General features: G+C 37.6%; 1 protein-coding gene across 1 annotated transcript; it reads right to left on the bottom strand.

Moving 5' to 3' along the window:
• Positions 1–15,787: 15,787 nt before the first annotated feature.
• dlc (deltaC) lies at positions 15,788–20,811 on the bottom strand. The gene is made up of 9 exons (XM_067365072.1): positions 20,543–20,811; positions 20,219–20,452; positions 20,078–20,135; positions 19,710–19,967; positions 18,985–19,346; positions 18,675–18,891; positions 17,422–18,100; positions 17,203–17,317; positions 15,788–17,093 (listed from the first exon to the last, which is right to left on the bottom strand). The coding sequence occupies exons 1-9, from the start codon at positions 20,591–20,593 to the stop codon at positions 17,088–17,090; spliced, it is 1,980 nt and encodes a 659-aa protein (XP_067221173.1). The 5' UTR covers positions 20,594–20,811; the 3' UTR covers positions 15,788–17,087.
• Positions 20,812–23,449: the final 2,638 nt, after the last annotated feature.

Below are 23,449 nucleotides of genomic sequence, written 5' to 3' on the forward strand. Positions count from 1 at the left end.
GTTGTTAAAGAATGGCTTTTCGTCACCCCTGTAATCTCAAAGAAAGACTCAGCTGATGCTTGTTTGCAATGGAAGTGACCTCTGACCCTAATGTGTGTGTTGCTTGAGATGACCTTCCCATACTGTGAATCAGTAAGAATTGAAATCTTTTTTTAAGCTTTTGGAACTGTACTTACAACTGGCTATCATTTGTCATGTGACAAACTGGAATGCTGTAGGGATGGGTGAAACCATATTTGATTTTGATCAGATATCATATACAATCAAGGCTAATTTTGCCAGTATTGATACTACTGATACTTCTATTAAATATAGAAATATTTTATAGATACTAATATAATATTTTTTCAGTATTATGATGTAAGGATACTTGCGACACAATATCAATATCAGACGTATCAATATCAACATTTCAAAACGGATCCGCATACCCATACTTTGTGGATACAATTACAATGTGGCATAATATACCTCTTGGGGCTTGTCTGGAAAACAGTCTAGTGGCTTGATTTACTTCTTGGAAGAAATGTAGCCTGAATTGATAAGCAACTTTCCTGTGTTTTAGCAGCTTTGGCTAAAGTTATACAAAGCATTTACTATGAGCCCTTTGTACAAACTTGTCCCACTTCTATTTGTGTTGAGTTTATTAAGCAAGTTCATTAGGGTAAGTTCACATACCCATCATGTTGCAGTTGTTAACTAAAACTTAAAGGTGCCATCGAACGTTTTTTTACAAGATGTAATATAAGTCTAAGGTGTCCCCTGAATGTGTCTGTGAAGTTTCAGCTCAAAATACACCATAGATTTTTTTTTTAATTAATTTTTTTGGGGGCATAATTAGAAATGCGCCGATTCAGGTTGCGGCCCCTTTAAATGCTCACGCTCCCTGCCCACGGAGCTCGCGCTTGCCTTGAACAGCATAAACAAAGTTTACACAGCTAATATAACCCTCAAAATGGATCTTTACAAAGTGTTCGTCATGCATACTGCATGCATGCATCGGATTATGTGAGTATTGTGTTTATTTTGATGTTTACATTTGATTTGAATGAATTTGAGGCTGTGATTTGTGGCTAACGGCTAATGTTACACTGTTGGAGAGATTTATAAAGAATGAAGTTGTTTATGAATTATACAGACTGTAAGTGTTTAATAATGAAAATAGCGACGGCTCTTGTCTCCGTGAATACAGAAAGAAACGATGGTAACTTTAACCACATTTAACAGTACATTAGCAACATGCTAACGAAACATTTAGAAAGACAATTTACAAATATCACTAAAAATATCATGATATCATGGATCATGTCAGTTATTATTGTTCCATCTGCCATTTTTCGCTATTGTTCTTGCTTGCTTACCTAGTCTGATGATTCAGCTGTGCACAGATCCAGACGTTAATACTGGCTGCCCTTGTGTAATGCCTTGAACCATGGGCTGGCATATGCAAATATTGGGGGCATACATATTAATGATCCCGACTGTTATGTAACAGTCAGTGTTATGTTGAGATTCGCCTGTTCGTCTGAGGTCTTTTAAACAAATGAGATTTATACAAGGAGGAAACAATGGAGTTTGAGACTCACTGTATGTCATGAACTGCATTGGTTTATTGTTTTATAGTGTTTCCTGGGGTGCACTTATAATGTTCGTAAGATTTTTACATCCGAAATTGTCATCATTTATAAATAAAAGGCATTTTTCCTACCCTGATTTTAGCCTCTGGTTTGAACGCTGTTTTAAGGGGCGTGTCTGCTGTGAGACTTCAGTGTAAACGCACACTGCTGTGATTGGCTAACATCTTTGCATATGAAAATATCCAAGTATTACTCTCTCTTTTAGCGTGTTTTTACTATTACAGCTCTAAGGTTAACTAATGATGAAAAGTGTTGCATTACATTTAGATCTATGGCGTTATATTTAGATTGAGGCATGAAAGGTTGCAGAGATGAACGCTGTAGCCGATCACAGACAATGTTGAGCGCATGAAAGCAGTGATCTCGTCATTGCAACTCAATTTCTATACACTAACAAATGCTTTCATCTTCACTAACACACTTGTAGTTCGGTTCGCTTGGTTTGTTTGGTCTAGACCAAAAAAACCATTTAGTCCCGGTCCATTTAGCATTCAGATTGGCATCACGACTATGACGAGAAAAAAATAAATGAACGATATGCGTGAGCATTCTGTCCTTTTTAGGGTCTCATCTTCCTGTTTTTGGTTCATTTACATATCTTTGGTCCGTGTTGCGTCCATATATCATTCAAACCGCACCAGAGTTAATTTGTTTTGGGTGCACCAGGGTTCAGATGTCAGCATTCACACATGTTCAAATGAACTGCACTAACAGCAATCGCACCAGGGATCGTTTTAATCGAACCAAACATGCCAAGTGTGAACGAACAGTAACATGACTAAAAAGTACATTATTTTGTAAAGCTACAAAACAAGATGTAAAATGCTGCACATGAATCTGTGTAGGGATCCGAAAGAATCAATCAACAGTTGACTGAAATAAAATGAATCAGATTCAAAATGACTCATAAAGAGGAAGAGTAAGGGCAAGTGTATTTTAATATTACTTAGTATTGCTGATATAATTAGCTGATACTCATATGGAAAGTAACTTGTTACTGGAAAAGCAAAACTTTTTTTTTAAACAGCTGAGCTACTGCTGTCAAGCAAATCGCTAACATGGCACTTCAGTGAGATAAGTGCGCTTAAATGACAGATGAGATGAGGGTTCCTCCTGAACTCTCATCACAGAATGCCCTGTATCATCGGGGAGTGGGTTGGTCAGACTGGAATACCCAGTTTCGGGATCCAGCACAGGGGTCAGTCCAAGCTGTCCTTCAACGTGTTTCCCCCTCGGAAAAGCTTCCTGCTCCACTTGGTAGATTCTTATCGTAGCTCTCTCACTCTGAGTGAGACTGAAACCCGCTTCCTTCCTCTACCTCCTTTCCCACACTGGACTCCATTGTGCAGTTGATGGAGCTGTCGGAGTTATAAGAACTTAGACTGTAACAATGAGTTCCTCTTAGGCTTGGTCAGCAGTTTTGTAGATAAAGTACAAGACATTGCTGACCTCATAATCAGAATAGTATTCAGTCAGGCAGAAGTAATATTTAGCATATGACAGTGACTTCCACCTTGACATATTTTTCTTGTTTGTTTTCCAGTGATCGGTTAACCTAAATGATGCAACTGAAGCAGTTTCCCAAAGCTATATTCTCCGCATTCATACTTGTCTAGAGTCCCGTTCTCGCTCTTTATGATCACAGGGAGAAACATGCATGATCGTGATTCGAGAATGCCTGATTTATTACTGTTGTTTTAACTCTCATAAGTCTGACTGCCACTACAGTGACGAATGAAAGTCTGAGATCTGTAGTGAACATGCTTGTGTGCATGGCCTATTAAGCAAAACAATTTGAGAGTAAAGTTTAAAATAATATGAAATATTAATTTAAGAAATTAGAAATATTTGTATGTACAGACCCCTTTATACTGTATGAGAAAGATATTATATTTAACAAAAACATGTTGAATCCTAAATTAAATAATTGGCTTTTATTTATTTTATTTGCCTTTTTATATTCTCATATATATATATATATATATATATATATATATATATATATATATATATATATATGAGAATATATATATATATTTTTTTTTTCTTCAAAATTTCCAATTTTAGACTTAGTCTTTAGATTGTAAAATGAATATCTCGCAATTCTGACTTTTTTTTCTCGCAGTTGCGAGTTTGCATCTCACAATTCTGATTTTTCTCAGAATTGCGAGATTTAAACTCGTAATTGCGAGTTATAAAGTCAGAATTACGTAATATTAAGTCAGAATTGCGTCTTATAAAGTCAGAATAATGATAAAAACTGAGAAAGAAGTCAGAATTGTTTTTTTCACGCAATTCTGACTTCATAACTCGCAACTTTTTCCTCAGAATTGCATGATGTAAACTCGCAATCGCGTCTTTTAAAGTCAGAATTGCGAGATATAAACTTATAAAACATCAGTGTTTTTCCCAAATAATTGGACATTGTAACATGCAATTGCGAGTTTATATCTCACATTTCTGACTTTCTAACTCACAATTCTAACTTCATATCTTACAATTCTGACTTTATATCACGCAATTCTGACGTTATATCTTGGAATTGTGAGTTTATATCGCAATTCTGAAAAAAAAATTCTGAATTTTAAGATAAAAAGGTCGCAATTACCTTTTTTTTATTTTTTATTTCATGGCAGAAACAGGCTTCCATAGTTATCAAATTTTATGTTCATTATGTAGAGAAAATGGGATGAAGGCAAGGATTTCATGGATATGATCATGGGCTTCCTCCCCATCTCATTGGGAGAAAAGTGGTTGGGCGAAGCTCCACTGACTGATGTCCGAGGTAGAGAGGAGGTGGACAGGTGTTCGGCCAGGTCTGCTAGAGTCATCTGTGTTAATGTCCCTGGTCACGCCAGTTCCCTATACTCTCTTTCCCACGGTGCCCGGGGTCAGAGGGGAGCAGCCTGCCGGATACAGGCCTCCCTCAATACCCCATCCACCGAACACTGGGCTTTCAGATCACCCCTAAAACTCTCTAACTAAAGCCATTGCAAATATCCAGCAGAAGTCATTTCGCTCTTATACACTTAGTAATAGCAGACCAGAACCCTTTAATCATAGATCTTCTGCCTCTTTAGGGTCATTAAAGAATGACCTCTTAGAGAGCTCTCAGGCTTCATGAACAAACACACACAAATATTGCTACAGTCTTAATGTCTTTGTGAAACAGATGAAGATTTGAGTCTTCAAAAACACGCATAGATGAGGCAGTATTACAGTGTTGCAAACTGAAAGAAAAAGCATGAAAGCTCATAATTCTTCAGGGAGAATGTAAGGAGACAGTCTCAATCTCAACACTGGCAATCACTGATTTACGAACCCAACCATCCTCAGCTAAAGTTCCTCTCTTGGGACGGAGTTTGGAGGGGAGGCGCGTGGGGGGATAATGTTCTCGGTCTGTATCCCACTGTTCTTGTTTTTATTTATGTGTGGGAGTTTATGTTGCTGCTGCTTTTTCTCGGGCTTGCAAAACAGACAAGAAATCTCCATCTGTTCTTCACTAGAAAGGGGAACAACATCAGCGACAAAGACAAAATTAGCATGAACATGCATGTTTAGACACTTAAAGGAATAGTTCACCCAAAAATAAAAATTCTGCAATCATTTATTCACCCTCATGTACTTTTTTTTTTTTTCACCCTCGTCATTTTTTTTCAATGGGGTCCAATGTTGTTTTGGTTTATATCTGTTCACCTTTGAATTCCTCAAACATATCAGAGGTGCACATAAGCAACTTCAACTTGCTTGTTTCCCTCAGAGACAAAAGCAGGAAATCCAGTGACCGTTCAGTTTTTTTTTTTTTTTTCAGTTTGATGTGAGACAATACACTTGTTAGGCCATGTTTTCGCTCTGTAAGTGCACATTGAGATTGTTGCACTAATTACATTGAGAAGGAAGGATCTCTTGTTTACTTTTGAAATTAGGTTTGTTGACTCTTGCTCTGGCATGTTTTTTTTTCTCTGTTTTGTTATTGCCCACTGTCATAGCCCCCACCCCTACCACATTCTCTTTCCTCCCTCCACATCCCATCCAAAAAATCCACTCCGTCAGTAGGACCTATATTTGTGTTGGGCACTTCCTATTTGTTGTGACCTTTGGCTTTCAGAGCCCCAGCAGCTGAACCGTGGAGGGTGGTGTCAAACCCTGACCTCACTATGTCTCAGTACAGACAACACTGCAACCACATTCCCAACATGACAAAGTAACATTTTACATTGTGAGATCTCTTGTTGATGGGCCAATGACTTTAAAAAATGCGCGATTGTTCGAAAGAGGTCTGTAAGATTTTTAAGTGTTTTTAAAAGAAGTCTCTTATGCTCAATAAGGCTACATTTATTTGATCAGCAATACAGGAAAAACAGTAATATTGTTAAAAAATAATAAAATTTAAAGTAACTGCTTTCTAAATTAATATATTTTATTATCAATGTTGAAAACTGTTTGCTGCTTAATATTTTTGTGGAAAACGTGAAAACGTGATTTTTTTTTTCAGGATTCTCTGATGAATAAAAAAAAGTTCAAAATGACAACATTTATTTGAAATAGAAATATTTTGTAACATTATAAATGTCTTTTGTCACTTTTTTTTTAATCAATTTAATGTGTCCTTGTTGAAAAGAAGTGTTAATTTCTTAAAAAAAAAAATAATAATAATAATTCTGGCCCCAAACTTTTGAAATATAGTCTACATTAAAAATATAATTTATACAAACAGGGACTTGGATACACTTCTTCTGTGATAAACACATTATTAGTTTCTGAATAAAAATTGCATTTAGATTTTTAAGATTTTAATTTCCTGTTTAATATTATTTTATCTACAGAAGAGGATTAGGGCCAAGCAATAATAAAAAATAAAAACATCTCGAGAATAAACTTGTTAAATTACGAGAAAAAACTTGTTAAATTTTGAGAAAAAAGTTGAGATAAAATGTTGAGAATAAAGTCATTAAATTGTGAGAAAAAAGTAGTTAAATTACGAGAACAAATTATTTTAAATTATGAGAAAAATTTTATTAAATTTTGAGAAAAAAGTCGAGATAAAATATCGAGAATAAAGTCATTAAATTACGAGAAAAAGTTGTTAAATTATGAGAACAAATTCGTAATTTAACAAATTTGTTCTCGTAATTGAACGACTTTTTTCTCATAATTTAACAAATTTGTTCTCGTAATTTAACAACTTTTTTCTCGTAATTTAATGACTTTATTCTCAACATTTTATCTTGACTTTTTTCTCGTAATTTAACGAGTTTATTCTCAACATTTTATCTTGACTTTTTTCTCTAAATTTAACGATTTTTTTCTCGAAATTTAACAACTTTAATCTCGAGATGGTTTTATTTTTTATTATTGCTTGGCCCTAATCCTCTTCCTTATTTATCAATTACTCCCTTAAAATATCAGATAATTTGACCTTTTCATGACAAGGCAATGTTAGTTCAGTTTGTAAAATATCATGCACCTCACCAAAACTTTTATAATATTTATGAATTAATAATTCATTATATTTGTTAGAATTTTTTTTTTTTACCTTGAATTAAAAATTGATGATTAATGTGTATGCAGGTATTGTGTGAGTCACTTTTTATGTAAAATTGATTTGCTTTTTACTTGATGGTTAGACCTCATGACACTTTTAGTGTAACTGAATTAAGAGTTTTCTTGACTGTCTTTTGGCTTTTTGTATACGAGTGAACGTGTGTGATCGAGGGTGTGTGGTCAGGAAGATGCCTGGTTTCCTCCTCACACTAAAGGAAAGAATGGGGCCTAGGAGTGATGAGTGTGCCAGAATAAGATCCACTTCCCTTCCCATGTAAATACCTATATATATACTCCAAAAACAGGAAGCTAGGAGGGAAGGAATTGTGGGCAAACTTTAATCCTAGATAGACAAACTCCCCCTACATTTTGACCACCAGTAATTTTATACATATACAAACATGTACCAAAGCACTTTGCATGAAATGTTTTCTTGAAGTTCTTAATCATGCATATGTCTTGTGACAGAAGCCAAAGGTTTATAGTAAAATGAAAGAAGGCAGTTAGATCAGGGTGTAGCTGATATTTATCAGACTTGTGAGTGGAGGAGCAGGTGGAGTGTCATTCTTACCATGTTACATGTTGATGTGTGGTAATGGGTCAAAGAGCTGTACTGCAAAGTTTTATTGACATCTTTCATCTTACCCGTAACAACTTACTTGGCAGGGGTGACATCATAACCAAGAAAGCAGTTCATTCACAATGTAGCTGAGTGATCGAAATCCGGTTTTCAAATTCCCCATTTTCAGAGCATAATTTCTGGAAGCTCTGCTCTGTTCTCATAATTTCAATAATTCATACAAAGCTGTAAAACATACATTCAGAAATGTTCACAGTGACCCTTAGAGAGCTCTTATACCCCCACAGATAAACACACACACATTAATATAGTCTCCAGCTTCATTGAAGTACAAAGATATTAAATTATATTAAATTCAATTCATATAAAGTCATATAAAATCAACATTTCAACACTGGATTACTCTTAAAGGAAATGTGTTCAACTTCTAGCAACACCAAACAGACCTGAAAAAGTATTGATTGTTTTCAAAACTGCCCGGCTCTCAGTTATTGAAGCTCTGAGACTAAACAGCTTCCAAATCCTCAGTACTCTGTATCTGTCTGCTGACACAGTCAACCACCTGATCCTCTTGTCAACCCTCAGGATGAAGGGTATCTCAGGAACCGCACTCCAGTGGTTCAAGTCTTACCTCTCAGGTAGGTCCTTCAGGGTGTCGTGGAGGGGTAAGGTGTCTAAGTTGCAGTATCTAGATACTGGGGTGCCTCAGGGCTCAGTGCTTGGACCACTTCTCTTCTCCATTTACATATCATCACTAGGATCTGTAATTCATAAACGTGGGTTTTCCTATCACTGCTATGCTGATGACACACAACTCTACCTCTCATTCCAGCCAGATGACCTGACGGTAGCTGCTTGCATCTTAGCCTGCCTGACAGACATTTCTTGCTAGATGGAGGACCACCATCTCCGCCAACCCAACATTTCATCACAACTTCTCCATTCAGCTATTTTTGTCACCATAACCCCATCCAGGACAGCCAGTACCCTTGGAGTTGTGATCGATGATCAGTTAAACTTCACAGACCACATTGCCCAGTTCTGCAGATTTGCCTTATACAACATTAGGAAAATCAGACCCTTCCTCTCGGAGCATGCTACACAACTCCTTGTTCTATCCAGACTGGACTATTGTAATGATCTCTTGGCAGGGCTTCCAGCATGCACTGTCAAACCTTGGCAACTGATCCAGAATGCTGCAGCAAGAGTGGTCTTTAATGAGCCGAAGAGAGCTCCTGTCACACATCTCTTCATAAACTTGCACTGGTTGCATCAAATTCAAGGCATTGATGTTTGCCACTGGCGCTGCACCCCTATACTTAAACTCAGTACTTCAGACTTGTGTGAATTCCAGAAATTTGCGTTCTGCAAGTGAAAGGCATCTGGTGGTGCCATCTCAAAGAGGCACAAAATCACTTTCACTGACCTTTACCTTGACTGTTCCATGCTGGTGGAATGACCTGCATAGATCAACCTGAGCTGCTTAGTCTCCAGCAATTTTCAAGAAACTTTTTTGTCAACACTAGACCCAAGGGTTAGTTCACCCAAAAATGAAAATTCTGTCATTAAGTACTCACCCTCATGTCGTCCCAAACCCGTAAGACCTTCGTTCATCTTCTGAACACAAATTTAAATATTTTTGATCAAATCTGAGGGTATCTGATCCACACATAGGCAGCAACGTCATTGCACCTTTTGACATCAACATGATACAGTGGTTCAACCTTAATTTTATGAAGTGACAAGAACACTTATTGTGCACAAAAACAAAACTAAAATAATGGCTTTATTCAACAATTTGAACCATTTTCATACGTAGTGAATTCAGTGCAGACTTCCTTGCTTACGTCCGAACGCAATCTGTCCGAAGCTGACACAGGATCCGGCCAATAATGAGCCAGCATTCAGACATAAACAAGGAAGCCTGCACTGAGTTCACTACATATAACAACAGTTCAAATTGAAAAGTCAATTATTTTTGCTTTATTTGTGCGCACCAAAAGTATTCTCGTCGCTTCATATAATAAAGGTTGAACCACTGTAATCACGTTGACGTCAAAAGGTGCGATGACATTGCTGTCTATGTGTGGATCAGATACCCTCAGATTTCATCAAAAATATTTTAATTTGTGTTCTGAAGATGAACGAAGGTATTACGGTTGTGGAAGGACATGAGGGTGAGTAATTAATGACACAAATTTCATTTTTGGGTGAACTAACCCTTTAAAACTATCACTTACTATTTTTATACATCTATTTAAAAAAAAAAACACCTTGCTACATGCACTGTACTAGACTAACTGGGACTAGTCACAGCACTTGCATATTGTTGCCCAATTGTTGGTTTGATTGCTTTTATTCTTCTAATTTTTAAGTCGCTTTGGATAAAAGCTTCTACTATATGATTAAATGTACATGTAAATGTACGTTTCTTAAACAGTCTCCTCATCTGTCATTGGCTAGACATACAGATAGCCCTGTCCCCAAAGTCACACTTGAGCCAATGTTGCTATGCTGGGCTGGAAAACAGGCTCAAACAAACAGAACGATCAGACATTTAATCAGCAAGGATGCATTTAATTGATCAAAGGTGGCAGTAAAGACATTATAATGTTACAAAAGATTTCAAACAGATGCTGTTCTTTTGAACTTTTTTCATCAAAGAATCCTAAAATAAATACCACAGTTTCCACAAAAATATTAAACTGCACAGCTGTTTTCAACACTGATAAGTGCATGAAGAGAAGTCAGTTTACAGTTTTAAACAGGTTTATGTGCACGAATGTGAAAAAATATACTTAATAATATTATTCACAACAATTATTTCTGTTATTTTTGTCTCATATGCAAAAATGACCTATAAGTTGCACATGCACTCAAACTAATTTTAAATATTGAACTAAGATCATCAGACCACCATGTATAGACAGGAAAAGAGAATATAAGTTTAGCTGGGATTTGCAACTGTCCTTTTAGAACATGTGCGTGAATCTTGCGTTTCCTGTCTCTCTTCAACAGGACGGACTCCAGACGGGGTTCTCAGGGTCGTGAAAAAAAGGAAGAGGGGTGAAATCAGCAGTGATGTAGTGATGACAGGTGTGTCTTTAATCTATGTGGGTTTCTCCGTTTTACTGCTTAGTCCTTTTCTTCTGTCTTCATTTGTTGCTTCCGTCCTCCTTTGTTCTGTACATTTTACACTAATTACAGTGGATAATTAGTTCTCTAATAGTTATGACTGCAAGCTGATGTTCTGTTAGCATAAATAAGGAAGTGACTAGAGTAGTAGAATCTTTTCCTATTATGACATCATGTTCTTTTGAACTGTTTGAAGATTGATCTGTAAGCGATTCTTGAAAATGTCTCAGTGCAGTGTTTGGGACATTAATGGTATTTAGTCGTTCGCCCTGCGGGAACTACTGTCGCACATACCCAGAATGCATGCTGACACCCCCACTCTACAGTCAAGGAAAAGAAATCCCCATTGTTGATCAACCACAGCTTAGTTTTCTAAGAAGTGCAGATGTCACAGTTAGCTGGAGTGTTCGACTGTAAGTGCTGACTTAATTTCTGGTTGCAAAGCTGCACTAGGGACAGCAGCTCTTAAAGAGACAGTTCACCCAAAAACTAAAATTCTGTCATCAATTACTCACTCTCATTGAGTTTCAAACCCGTAAGACTTTGGATTATCTTCGAAACACAATTGAAGATATTTTTTTGAAACCTACTTTAAAAGTCCATTCTACTTCAAAAAAGTTGTGTAAGTAATACATATGAACTGAACAATTTAATCTAAGACATGTTCGCTTTATATGATGAAAAGGTTTCATTATTTACATATAAACATTGATAAGCTCGCATACATAAAGAACATCAAATATGGTTGATGTCAGCTCAACTGTACTTGATTGCAGTAGTCATTGATGTAACACTATACACCATGTACACTGCCAAATAGTGTATGAAAAACTTAGCATTCTTTCCTATATAGGGAACTTTTGCTGTTTTCCATTTGAAGGAAATGAAGCACATGATGTGTTGCCGTTAGCTTTAGCATGTTTAGCCCCTTCCACCATGTAGGGAAGGCTATGTGTCCAACATTACACACTTAAAGGTACAATTTGTGATTTTTTTTCCGCTAGAGGTCACTAGAAGCCTATTCAAAACAAAGGCGTAGTTTGATGACGCCAAGTTTTAGAGCGGAAACTTGGGACATGTGGTCTCCATCTCAACGGACGGTGCAAAAGAATAGGGATTGGAGTCTGGAAGAACTCGATGCGATTATTAACGTTACTGTAGTATGAAGCAGAGCAGGACCGAGTGTTGCGGGAGCTGAACGAGGAGCTGGAGCGATTGATCAATACACGCCTCACGAGCAGTGGGACTTTTATTATGACACAGTCGCCGGCGCCGCTTCCGCTTTTCCGGTCATGAGTTTACGGGAGCTGTCCTTGTCGACAGAACCAGCGGCAGATGGTAAACAGTAATTATGTTCCATAAATAAGTAACACAATCCACCATAAAACGTGCAAGAAGTAAATAAGGAACTGCTTGAAGCAAGCTAGTGGTTTGCTGGACGCTAGACTCTACTTCCGCATTTGTCCACGGCACTGTTGTCATGTGGTTTCTACGTCAGTAAAGGCGGTAACAAAGGTAACTGGCGTCATTGACAGGCGACTGCACTGCCCCGTGTCACTGTTTAGAATGGGAATTTTCTCATGATTTACAAGTAGTTGAAAACATTAGAGATATTGTTAGTAATCAGCTGGACAAAATATATAACACTAGCCTAGTGGTTTTTGGATATTTTACTGCAAAAATGTTACATATTGTACCTTTAATTTTTGTCTGTTTCTGTGTTTTTCTGTGTGAACTTTCTGTGTAAACACAACACTCACACTACTTAAGGCCCGTTCACACTAAGGACTACAACTAATAGGCTATAAAGCTTTAATAATCATTCTAATACTATGAGAATAGGGAAGTTCATACCACAATGACTCAGAGGAACAATATTTTTGAAATCATTTTCAGAATGATATTTTAGAGCTGATGAATGAGAAAAACATCGACAGCCACTCAGAATCAACAGACTTGAGAATTTAAAGTGGCAGATGACAAAACTGTACCTTGCACTTATAATAAACAGAACATTGTTGTGCGTTCATGTGGAAGCTAGTTATAGTTATCTTTATAGTTGTATAAATTGTTCTTATTGTAAATTATTTTTATTCTACAAAATGACTATCTCTAGAAACCTTGCTAGCGTATAACCTCTTGTTAGCCAGTTAGCGGCCACTCCCAGCTCTGTGTATACAAATACATCCTGTTTTGGCCTTCCATATGGCCAGTTCAAATTAGCTCTAACAACGCAACAGTGTTAAGTGACCAAAGTTGGACATTAAAAACATGGAGGGCTTCTGGTACATCATGACACAAGAATGCCAAAGCAGTTAATCATGCAGCCTTATCACTATCGCGAATCCTGGTTTATCCTGATATACAAAGCTTGAAAGAGAAACAAAACCAATTGTTTTAAAAGTTAAATATTGATGGTGATGTTTATTCTAAAGATCCTTATCGCAGCATGAAACTGAATCAGCCTTCCCTTTTATTTTTCTTTCGGTTTGATATGAAACGTTAGGGAAAATCAGCATTACATCTATGACCAACACATTCTGTCATGGTGCGGCTAACGTCACTGTGACCAATTAGCTTAGCCGCAGGTGCCTGCTTATCTGAGAGGCACAGAAAACTGCAAGGAAAAGATTTTAAGACTCCTGCAAAGAGAAAACAAGACCGACGAGCAGACAGATGGAATGAAGAGTATGAGAGGGGTGTAAACTTTCATATTAGGACTTTTTGTTATCAGTTTAAAAATCAAGCAGATTGTAAACAAGTGAGTGCTAACACAAGTGATTTACAAGAATAGGCTACAAAGCTATGCTACTTGAAGCTAATGGAAGTTCAGTGTTCCTAAAAGAAGTCTCTTATGCCCCTCAAGGCTGCTTTATTTGATCAAAAATACTGTAAAAACAGTAGTATTGTGAAATAATATTACAGTTTAAAACTGTTTTCTGTTTTAATATATATTTTTTAAATGTAACATTGTAGGGCTGGGTATTAACACAATTTTCACGATTCGATTCGATTACTATTCACATGCTTTTGATTCGACTACGATTTCGATATCGATATCGATTACTTTGGATGTAGTATTTCAGTTACAGTACATGGCAAATTTTCTAGAGTAAAAATCTCGCAACATGCTGTAAACTAAGTCAGTTGGTACTACTATAATAATATTGAAGATTAAATTAACTTATTTATATACAAACACTTAAATTGCAGTCAATGAGGTTTTTATTATAAATAAAGTTTAGAATTACATAATCATATTTCTACTCCAATTCGTTTTTTTAAATATAAACATTTAAATCGCGGCTGTTAACTGATTTATTCAAACATGCATTATAATTTTTAATGTTCTTCAATATTTAAAGAATATGTAACGGTGCATAGCTATATTTATAAGAATGTTGCTTTCTAGAGTACACTTTTCTAGCTGACTAATGAGTTTATGGCCACTGAATATGTTTTTCTGATGTAAATGTGAAGTGACATTGTTTACAAGCTGTTTTAGTGACGTCTTTCCGAGGTTGAAACACTGATTAAGCTATTACACGAGACATGATACGGATTTCGGTAAGTTGTACTGTATATTTTATCATACCTTAGTCGTGTTTATTTCACACTGTAACTGGTATTAAAGCGGAGGAGAGGATGTTCACATGCGCTCCGTGCGGTTTCTCTTTAACTGAGGCGCTAAAGCGATCTGTCACGTCACATTAAACAGCGCCAAAGCGGTATTTATTGTTTAAATCTCATTATAAGATGGACGTCTTTTGAAATCTGAGACTTTGCTTCATATCAAATGTAACAAAGCACAAAGATTATTGCGATTTATTGGATGGGAGGCACAACATATTCTGCTCATTCATCAACTGAAAACAAACTAGACTAATCAATTCTTGGGATTTAAGAATCAATATCGGTTAATATAAATGAGAATCGATTAAAATCGAGAAATCAATATTTTTTACCCAGCCCTATAACATTCCTATGATGGCAAAGCTGAATTTTCAGCATCATTTCTCCAGAATTTAGTGTCACATGAAACATTTCTTACTATTTTCAATGTTTAAAACAGTTCTGCTGCATAATATTTTTGTTCGATGAATAGAAAGTTCAAAAGAACAGCATTCATTTGACCTAAAAACCATTATAAACGTCTTTATTTAATGCATCCTTGCAGAATAAAAGTATTAATTTCTTTAAAGAAAAATCTTACTGACCACTAACTTTTGAACAGTATAGTGTACAATAGCAGATGTTTTAATAATTCTGTGTATTTTTTAGAGTTTTTTTAGGGTGATAAATAGAAAATCCTAATGGTGGGTCTCTGTACAGAGACATACGAGTGTCTGTGGGCTGGTGATGAGGACAGGTGTCAGACCAGGCTGGGCCCACATGTCAGCGCTCCCCAGGGAGAGCGAGAGCGGCTCAATCCTCCCTCCCCCCTTTCAAGCCTGGGCTTCTCTCTTTGAATGGAGGAGGAGGAAGAATGGGGGGTGAATGGCAGGTGATCCTGTCTGAGGACCATTAATAACCCTTCACAATTTTCTCTGCCTTTATCAGCACTGAGAGATGCTAACAGCAAATCTTGCTGGCAAGCTAGTTATACGACGCAATAATTACTTTGTGAATTAGCGAAGCTAATACTGGAAGGCTTTCTGATTAATTTGACCTGAAAATAGTACGCTACAGCTGTCTACATAATTCCCTTTTCTAAACCTTGATTCATATAGGGTATGACATTGATTCTAGGAGGTTGCATTTATACCATAGGTGGTAAAACAAGTCTAAACTGAATAAAACTAAAAGTTTTTAAATAGATCCATCCTGGTATTATCAGTTTCATATGAAGAAAAACAAGTCATGATACAAAGTAAATTATTTCAGGATTTATTGTATGAAAAAATATATATTTCTGGCCTTGTGACATAAGGCACATCACATAAACATATATACATTTATCTTTTATAAATACAAATTATTTACAATCCAATTAAATAGTACGAATATTTTGTACAATATTGCATTGTTAAATTAGGAATGAAAATATAAAAAGTATCTATTTTGGTATAAATGGTTTAAAAAAATATAGAGAAACAAATGACACATACAAAAAAAAAAAAGGAAATAAAAAGAAAAGAAGAAAAATTTACTCTTGATGTTACTTTTTAGTTTTTGAAAAAGACCCTAATGCAGAGTTTCACAAACAAGGAAATCTTAACAATGATGAGGCTATCAGTTTGAACCAACTGGTCCTTTCCAGCCTTGGGAATGTCGGAAATAGCTTAGCAGCAGTGAATGTTGACAGGAAGCTTTACACAACAACATCCATCATGCACTGCTGTTTAAACAATTTGCCCAAGTCAACCCAAACATTTTCTGTTGAAAAACATACTCCTGTACTTAAAAAAGGTTTTTTTTTTTTTTTTTTTTTTTTTGTGTTTCTAAGGAGTACCTTTTTCATTGAGCTATAACACACTGAAAGATGAGGCACTTAATCAAGATTGGGTTTGGTTTGAGTGAACAGCACTGATAGTCAAATCCATTGTAGGCACTAAGTAAAATCACAGCCATAATAAACTGTTGATTCCCAAGACATTAGTTCACATTGTTCACAGCCTAAACGGCTAGTTTCGATAACTTTGATTGCTTATCATCACAGATCCATTTATAAATAGCATTTCGAACCATATCCAAAAAATAAAATAAAATACTCCATGGTCACAGTTCCAGATCCTTCAGTTGCACCTCCTTCGCCCATAAGGCTGATTGATTGGGCTTCATGTGATTCATAGAGTAAGATGAACTTCAGGATGTCTGTTTTCTTCCTTTTAAAGGCTTTTGTGATTAATGAATCCTTGATTCTTCTCAGCTCTTCCAGAGAGTTCTTGTTGTTATGTACATTTTAAATATGATGAAATATATATAAATTCTATTTGGGTCATTTAAAAAAAAAGGAAAAAGGAAAAGAAAATAGTGCAAATAATGCAAGTCTTCAAGCCTCTTGCTTTGTCTCCACAAAATCATTGTCCATATCAAAAAGTAGTCCTTTTACTGAGCAGCATGAATAAATAAATAATATAATGTAGATATAATATATACTCTCTTCACGTCTTCTTTTTGTCCTTTAAGACTGTAAACATTTTTGGGACAGGCCCTCCGGTGATTAAGGGACTCCAGATTGAAAAATACTGTTAAACCTGAAGAAGAAGAACAAAAAGAGAAGGAAACTGTTAACGTATGTTCTTTGAAGGCATCACACTGAAATCATGATCAATAACAATGAGAGAAATGTCTGGAGATGCTTACCTCAGTAGCAAATACACATTGTTCTATGTGTTCAGGAATGATGTACACAGGGTGATACACTCCCTCTTTTGGATAGTTCAAAGGTGGAACTAGCAATGTAGACTCAGAGTTTTTCCTGAAATGAAGAACACATCAACGTTAGATTTGCACATTTGATGCCATCAAATAAAAGCCCAGAAACGGAAAACCAAATAAACAACGACATGAACATAAACTTACATGTGTAGCTTGTTGTTTGTAGGTTTTTCATCAATGCTCAGATTGTAGTCCAACATCTTCTGCTTGTAATTTGTTTGAGTGTCCACAGTGGTAGATCTGAGTGCCACATCCTTATTGGACACCTTAAACGGACCACCAGGAATGAGGAAGGCCTCCTTCTCTCTACCTAAGGACGGGGTCAAGGACACACGGTTGTTGATGGACTCCAGATCGTTGCGTACGGTGGTTGAGGTGGCGTTGCGGCCATGTTTCATCTGTCTCAGGGCCACGATGGCGGCGCAGATCACGAGAGTGAGAGTGATGAGGCCTAGAGTAAATGAGACCGCCAGAGCCGGTGGAAGAGGAGGGTTGGTCGCAGGTGTGGGCTTCAATTTATGCTCGCAACGTGTGCCCATAAAGCCTGATGGGCACTTGCAGACGGGTCCGGAGAAGTGGGTGTAGCAGGTCCCTCCGTTCTCGCAGGGCATGCGACTGCAGGCGTCAGAGCGGACGCTACAGTCTTTGCCTGAGAAACCGAGCGTGCACGAGCAGGTGAAGCCGTTGATGCCATCCACGCAGGTGCCTGCGTTTTGGCAGGGGTTACTTGCGCAGTCGTCGATGTTTGTTTCGCAACGTGAGCCTGAGAATCCGGGGCGGCATCGGCATGTCAGTTTGTCACCCAAATCGAGACAACGGCCACCTTTAAAGAAAAAAAAAGCAAGGAGGGTGTTAAAATCACAAACCATGTTAAAGTATTGGCCTAAAAATGAGGGAAGTTGAACTAAGCAATAAGGGCAAAGGAGTGATTATAACCCTGGGAAAGGTCTATTGCTTTATGATAGCTCTATCTTGCTATGCATATCAGTTTAAGAGCCTCACTGGCGTCTCTTATATCATGCATGGGTAGTACGTCATGCACAGTGGATGCATCTCAAAACAAAAAACTGAAGCATCAGCATGTTGCCTGAGGCGGAGGACGCTGGAATGCAGTGGTGGGCGAAGTACACAAATCGAGTACTTAAGCAATATTTCATTAGGGTCTCTGTACTTTTGCTTAAGTAAAAGTATCAAGTACTACTTTTCAATTTTACTTGGGTACAAAGTACAGAAGTACTTGAATTTTGATGTAGTTAGTTAATGTAGTTATGTAGTTAAGTACAGATACTTGAAAAATGCACTTAAATGCACTAACAAAGTAAAAATACTTTGTTTCTCTCCACAACTGCTGGGATGTTTTGCATTTAGGACTAAAGATAAGCTGAAAATATGCTTACCATTAGCACAGGGGTCGCTGCTGCACCGGTCGATTTTCTTCTCACAGTTGGAGCCCGTGTAACTGGCAGGGCAGAGGCAGGAGTAGCCACCGGTTCCCTTTTCCATGCAGGTTCCTCCATTGAAGCAGGGTCCATCGGCACAGGTCATGGCGCTGACCTCGCAGTTCTTCCCGTAGAAGCCTTGAGGGCATGAGCAGATGTAATCGTTCACCTGGTCCTGAGAAGAAAAAGCAAAAGCCATTAACGTTCGAGCTCCTCCAAAGACAAGAAAGGATAAGACTCGAGCGTAGCGTCATAAACGGCTGCTTACGTTGCAACTGCCTCCGTTCTTGCACGGATTGCTGTCGCACTCGTTGGTCTCAATCTCGCAGGTCTTGCCACTGAAGCCTGGCTTGCAGATGCAGGTGTAGCTGCCCTGGCCCGTGTTGGTACAGGTGGCGTCGTTCATGCAGGGCTTGTGATTGGTGCAGAAGTTCAGATCCTCGTTGCAGAACAGGCCGCCCCAGCCTTCCTTGCAAGTGCACTGAAAGGGCTGGTTGCAGGTGCCATGCAGGCACCCCGGGTATCGCTGGCACTTGTCGCAGAGGGGGCCTTCCCACCCAAGGCGGCACTTGCACTCACCGGGGGCCTCACAATAACCATGCTCCTCACTACAGCCAGACGAGCAGATGGCTGTTTAAAAGGGAGAGGGTGAAAAAGGGGGACATTAGAATGACTGGCATCATAAAACAACCCCCCCTTTCTAGAGGCTCAGGCACATCAAGTATTTGTTAAGTACTAAACTAAGCAGCTGGGAGACACACAAAAGAAACACATGCCGCCTTTTTCACGGAAGGCCAGGCATATTAGGTTTCAACGCGTGTCCTTGTTAAATCATGCTCTTTGCTTCTATTGTTACAGTGAACAAAAGCAAACTTAGAAGTTGTATGTGGCCGTAAGAAGCCGTTGAACTTGCCCGCGTTCTGTTTGCTGATTCATTTATTTATTGAAATCATCATATCTCTATGTGCAACATAATAATTCGAAAACACTTACGTTCAGCGCAATAATCGCCTTTCCATCCAGGCAGGCAAGTTCTGTTTCCAGCGGCGTCACAGTTGAAGTGCCCGAACGCGTCATTCCGTGGGCGGCAGAAATCCGAGCATTCCTCGCCGTGGTAGAATTCATCACAAACGACGCGATAAGAAAAGCCCATCTGGCTTTGCTCTCCACGATGCACGTCCTGGAACCAGTCCTCACCGATACCGAGTCTTCTTTTGGTGGCCAAACGGCTGATCATGTTGTTGATATTCTCTGAAATATAAATCAAATCAAATATTTGTTAAATACAGAAGCTTGCGCAACGAATACATATTTTGTAAACTACTGAAACAGGTGAGGCAAAAGTCAAGTGCGGCGCATACCTGTTGACTGGTCAGAGGACTCTGCGTTCCAGGCTTCGATTATCAGCGAGACGTTTCCCTGTAATGACAGAAAACTTTGTTAAATATGAATTATACGTGCATACATACATAAGAAGTGATAATGAATAGTCAGCTACTCACCGGCCACTTGAAATTGAAAGGCACGCGGATATGCGCGCTGCTGGAGATGGAGTTTGCGCTGAATATGTCTGTCATTCCAGTGCCGTAAGTGCACGGCGGCTCAGGTAAAATGATGTCTTGCAAGTGTTTCAGGCAAACGCGGAAAAAGATCTGGCAGTCTTCGGACTGTTTACACACACTGCTTGTGCTTGTGAAAGAGTGCACTTTCAACTCAAACACACCGGATGGTTCAGCCTGAGGTAATAAAACAGGACTAGGATTAGCACTCTGTGAAAACTCTGGTCAAAGAAGCGGCTTACATTCAAATAAGTGTGAAATACTCACCAAATGCGCTGATAACAAAATTAAAAAACACGTTAATAAAACACAAGCCATTTTGGATCTTCTTGTCTGCTACTGAACGATAGCAGACTGCAAGGGTAGTCCGATATGAATGTTTGAAGTGGTATCCACGATTTAAGGAAAAAGTTGGCTAGTTGAAAAAGAATGTCGGACTGCAAAGCTAAACGAATTAACTATTTAAAAAAAAATCGTAAAGTTGGAGCTTACAAATCAAAGATAAACAGATTTCTTGCTCCAGGAGACTTTGGACCCGTCAGTTATACCTTTCGTGGAGTGTGAGCAGCGCGTGGGGTTTAAATAGCAAGCCAAAAAGGGGGCGTGACTTAGCCTATGCAAATAAAAAAGTCATAAAATGTGCTTTGGATTTCTTTAATGATCCCTTGACGCTTTACGTTCATTTCATAGTAAATGAGATATTACAGAACAACATAAACTGTACACGACACAGGCGTTTGGAAACTTATGCTGGTAACAAATTAGTTAAATATTAACACTGTTATCACATTGGTTTATAAATAAATTCAAAAGCCAAATCACTTCTTTTTTTTATTATTTTTTTTTCTTGTGGAAATTGTTCCACACTGTGTTCCTAAGATATATAGGAAAAATAGCTTAATAAACAGCTGTTTGGAGTGTTATTAAACTTGCCATAGTTTTAAGGATGTGAAAAAAATTTAATGTCTTCAACCATTTATGCACATTTTAGTATTTTCTTCGATGTCGCGTGCCACGCAATTCTCTAAAAGTTTGTTTTCGTCTTGAGAATTAATGTTCGCAACTGATCGCGGAAGGGGGGTGGGGGTGGAGGGGATCTGCACATCCCATTTTATTCAGCCCTAAAATCTGTAATTGTCCTGACGCGTGTGAGTCGTTAAACCGGCAAGCGCTTTATTGTGCCCTGGAAAGATCCGGAGGGCTCTTTTGTTATCTTGGGTTTGGATTGTAGGTCTTTGGTAAAGAGGGTGAAATGGTGGGGGTTGCGCAGAGCATTTAAGATTGCAGATAATTGCTTTCTGCAGTAAGAGTGTGTGTACGGGTGCTGGGAGGGAGGGGGGCACTCTATACAGCTGTATGATAATCCTTGCACCTGCGCACTGTGTTTGCGCGCTTTCTTGTTGATATTGGCATATAAACACACACGAAAATATGTATATCTGTTCTTCTTTAATGTCTTTATATTAATTAAGTGTATTTTAATAACCCCATATAATTTGCATGATATATCAAAGTTTACTGAAATGTTATCGCGAGCAGAAACACAAAATTAAGAAGATCAGGTAAAAATTCCATTCATTAACGTCACAGTATTAAACGAAGGTTCTGTCGTTCTGTTTTGGGACATGCTAAGGGTAAACAGAGGAGACACGCGAACAATGAGCAGCGTTCCAAACTGTTGCTCGTGCTTTAGTGATTTTCTATTGTGATTCTAATGAGAGCAGCGCGTGCCTCCGCTGGCCCCATCTTTACCCCAGGCACGCTTTGCCTACTGGACGGCACTGTGATTAGGGGGTTAAGAAGGACCTCTATTGTTAATTTATTGTCGGACAATTATTAAGACAGTCTGGTTTCTTGGCTTCTGATCAACACAAAGATGAATACGTAAACAAGAGTTATTATCTGTGTAAACAAGAAAAGCAAGTAAATCACTTGAATAGGCGAATCATGGCGCTTGGTTGAATAACACACTTTAGTGGTTTAATGCAACAATATAATGTCATTAAGTGATAAAAGCTAATGTTAATATAGGCTACCAACCTATTCCAGCGATTTAAATTGAGTTTGTTACTGTAAAGTGTATTGATAACAGCTGGAAAGCCGCACGATGACTTATGGCTATAGTTCAACAAAATTATAGCCTTTCAAACAGTAAGCATAAAGGAACATAAAATGTTACATAAACACTCTTATACACAAATGAAAACCAAATCAAAATGGTAACATTTTAATGTTCTTTCGCCACAAATAAGGCGATTTATATTTTTACTTAATAATTCAACTGCATAGGCCTACTTAATAGCCTAGTTTCACAATAATTTTAGCATTTTAGTCATTTTTTACTTCGTTTTTGTATTAACAAATATGTATAGGCCTATGTATCTACATTTTAAGGTGAATATATAAGTAAAATTTGACAGTAGAGTTTTTTTTATAAATATATAGGCTATTGCCGGGAAAACAATTAATCACGAATAATCGCATTCAAAATAAAAGTTTGTGTTTACATATAGGCTAATATATGTGTGTTCTGTGTATACTTATTTTGTATATTTAAATACACACCTATATATTATATATTTATATACACATAATAGCCTAATTATACACAGCACACACACACATATATTATGTAAACACAAACTTTTATTTTGGATTTTGGATATATATTTTGGATATATATATATATATATATATATATATATATATGTTTGTTTTTGTATTTAAAAATGTGTATTTACATTTTAAGGTAAATATTTAAGTAAAATTTGACAGTAGTGCCTGTATATGTAGGCTATATATTACCGTGTAGTAAAGTAACTTATAGCCTAATAACAGAGAAAGCTTAACTTTTTTTGACCTGGCCCCGTTCTTTGATGCGTGCCCAAGCTCGTATTGATGCGCGCTATGGGGTACATGTTCAGCAAAATAGGTGTCGTGTGCCCATTATGTTCATTTGACAAAGAGAGTGATGAGGGGAAAGCGGGAAAAAGTCACAAAATCAATAGCCATCTGGACCAATCGAAGACGCGCATGCTGCATCTCTGATGTTTCCTGATATAGGTGAATGATAGATCAAACTTACACCAACCCCCTTTCCCCGGGGACATTAATAAGTGTAATAAAGTCACCACTGTAATGGTTTCATCGCCTGCTTTTTTTGCGGCTTCCAAA

The sequence above is a fragment of the Chanodichthys erythropterus genome, chromosome 17, assembly GCF_024489055.1.
Source record: "Chanodichthys erythropterus isolate Z2021 chromosome 17, ASM2448905v1, whole genome shotgun sequence".
Classification (NCBI taxonomy): domain Eukaryota; kingdom Metazoa; phylum Chordata; class Actinopteri; order Cypriniformes; family Xenocyprididae; genus Chanodichthys; species Chanodichthys erythropterus.

Coding starts and splice junctions, on each gene's coding strand:
- dlc (XM_067365072.1), bottom strand. CDS start 20,593: ATGGCTTGTGTTTTATTAACGTGTTTTTTAATTTTGTTATCAGCGCAT. Junction 20,136..20,218: donor CTTTCAATTTCAAGTGGCCG/GTGAGTAGCTGA, acceptor CTGTCATTACAG/GGAAACGTCTCGCTGATAAT. Junction 18,101..18,674: donor CAGCGACCCCTGTGCTAATG/GTAAGCATATTT, acceptor TTTTCTTTAAAG/GTGGCCGTTGTCTCGATTTG.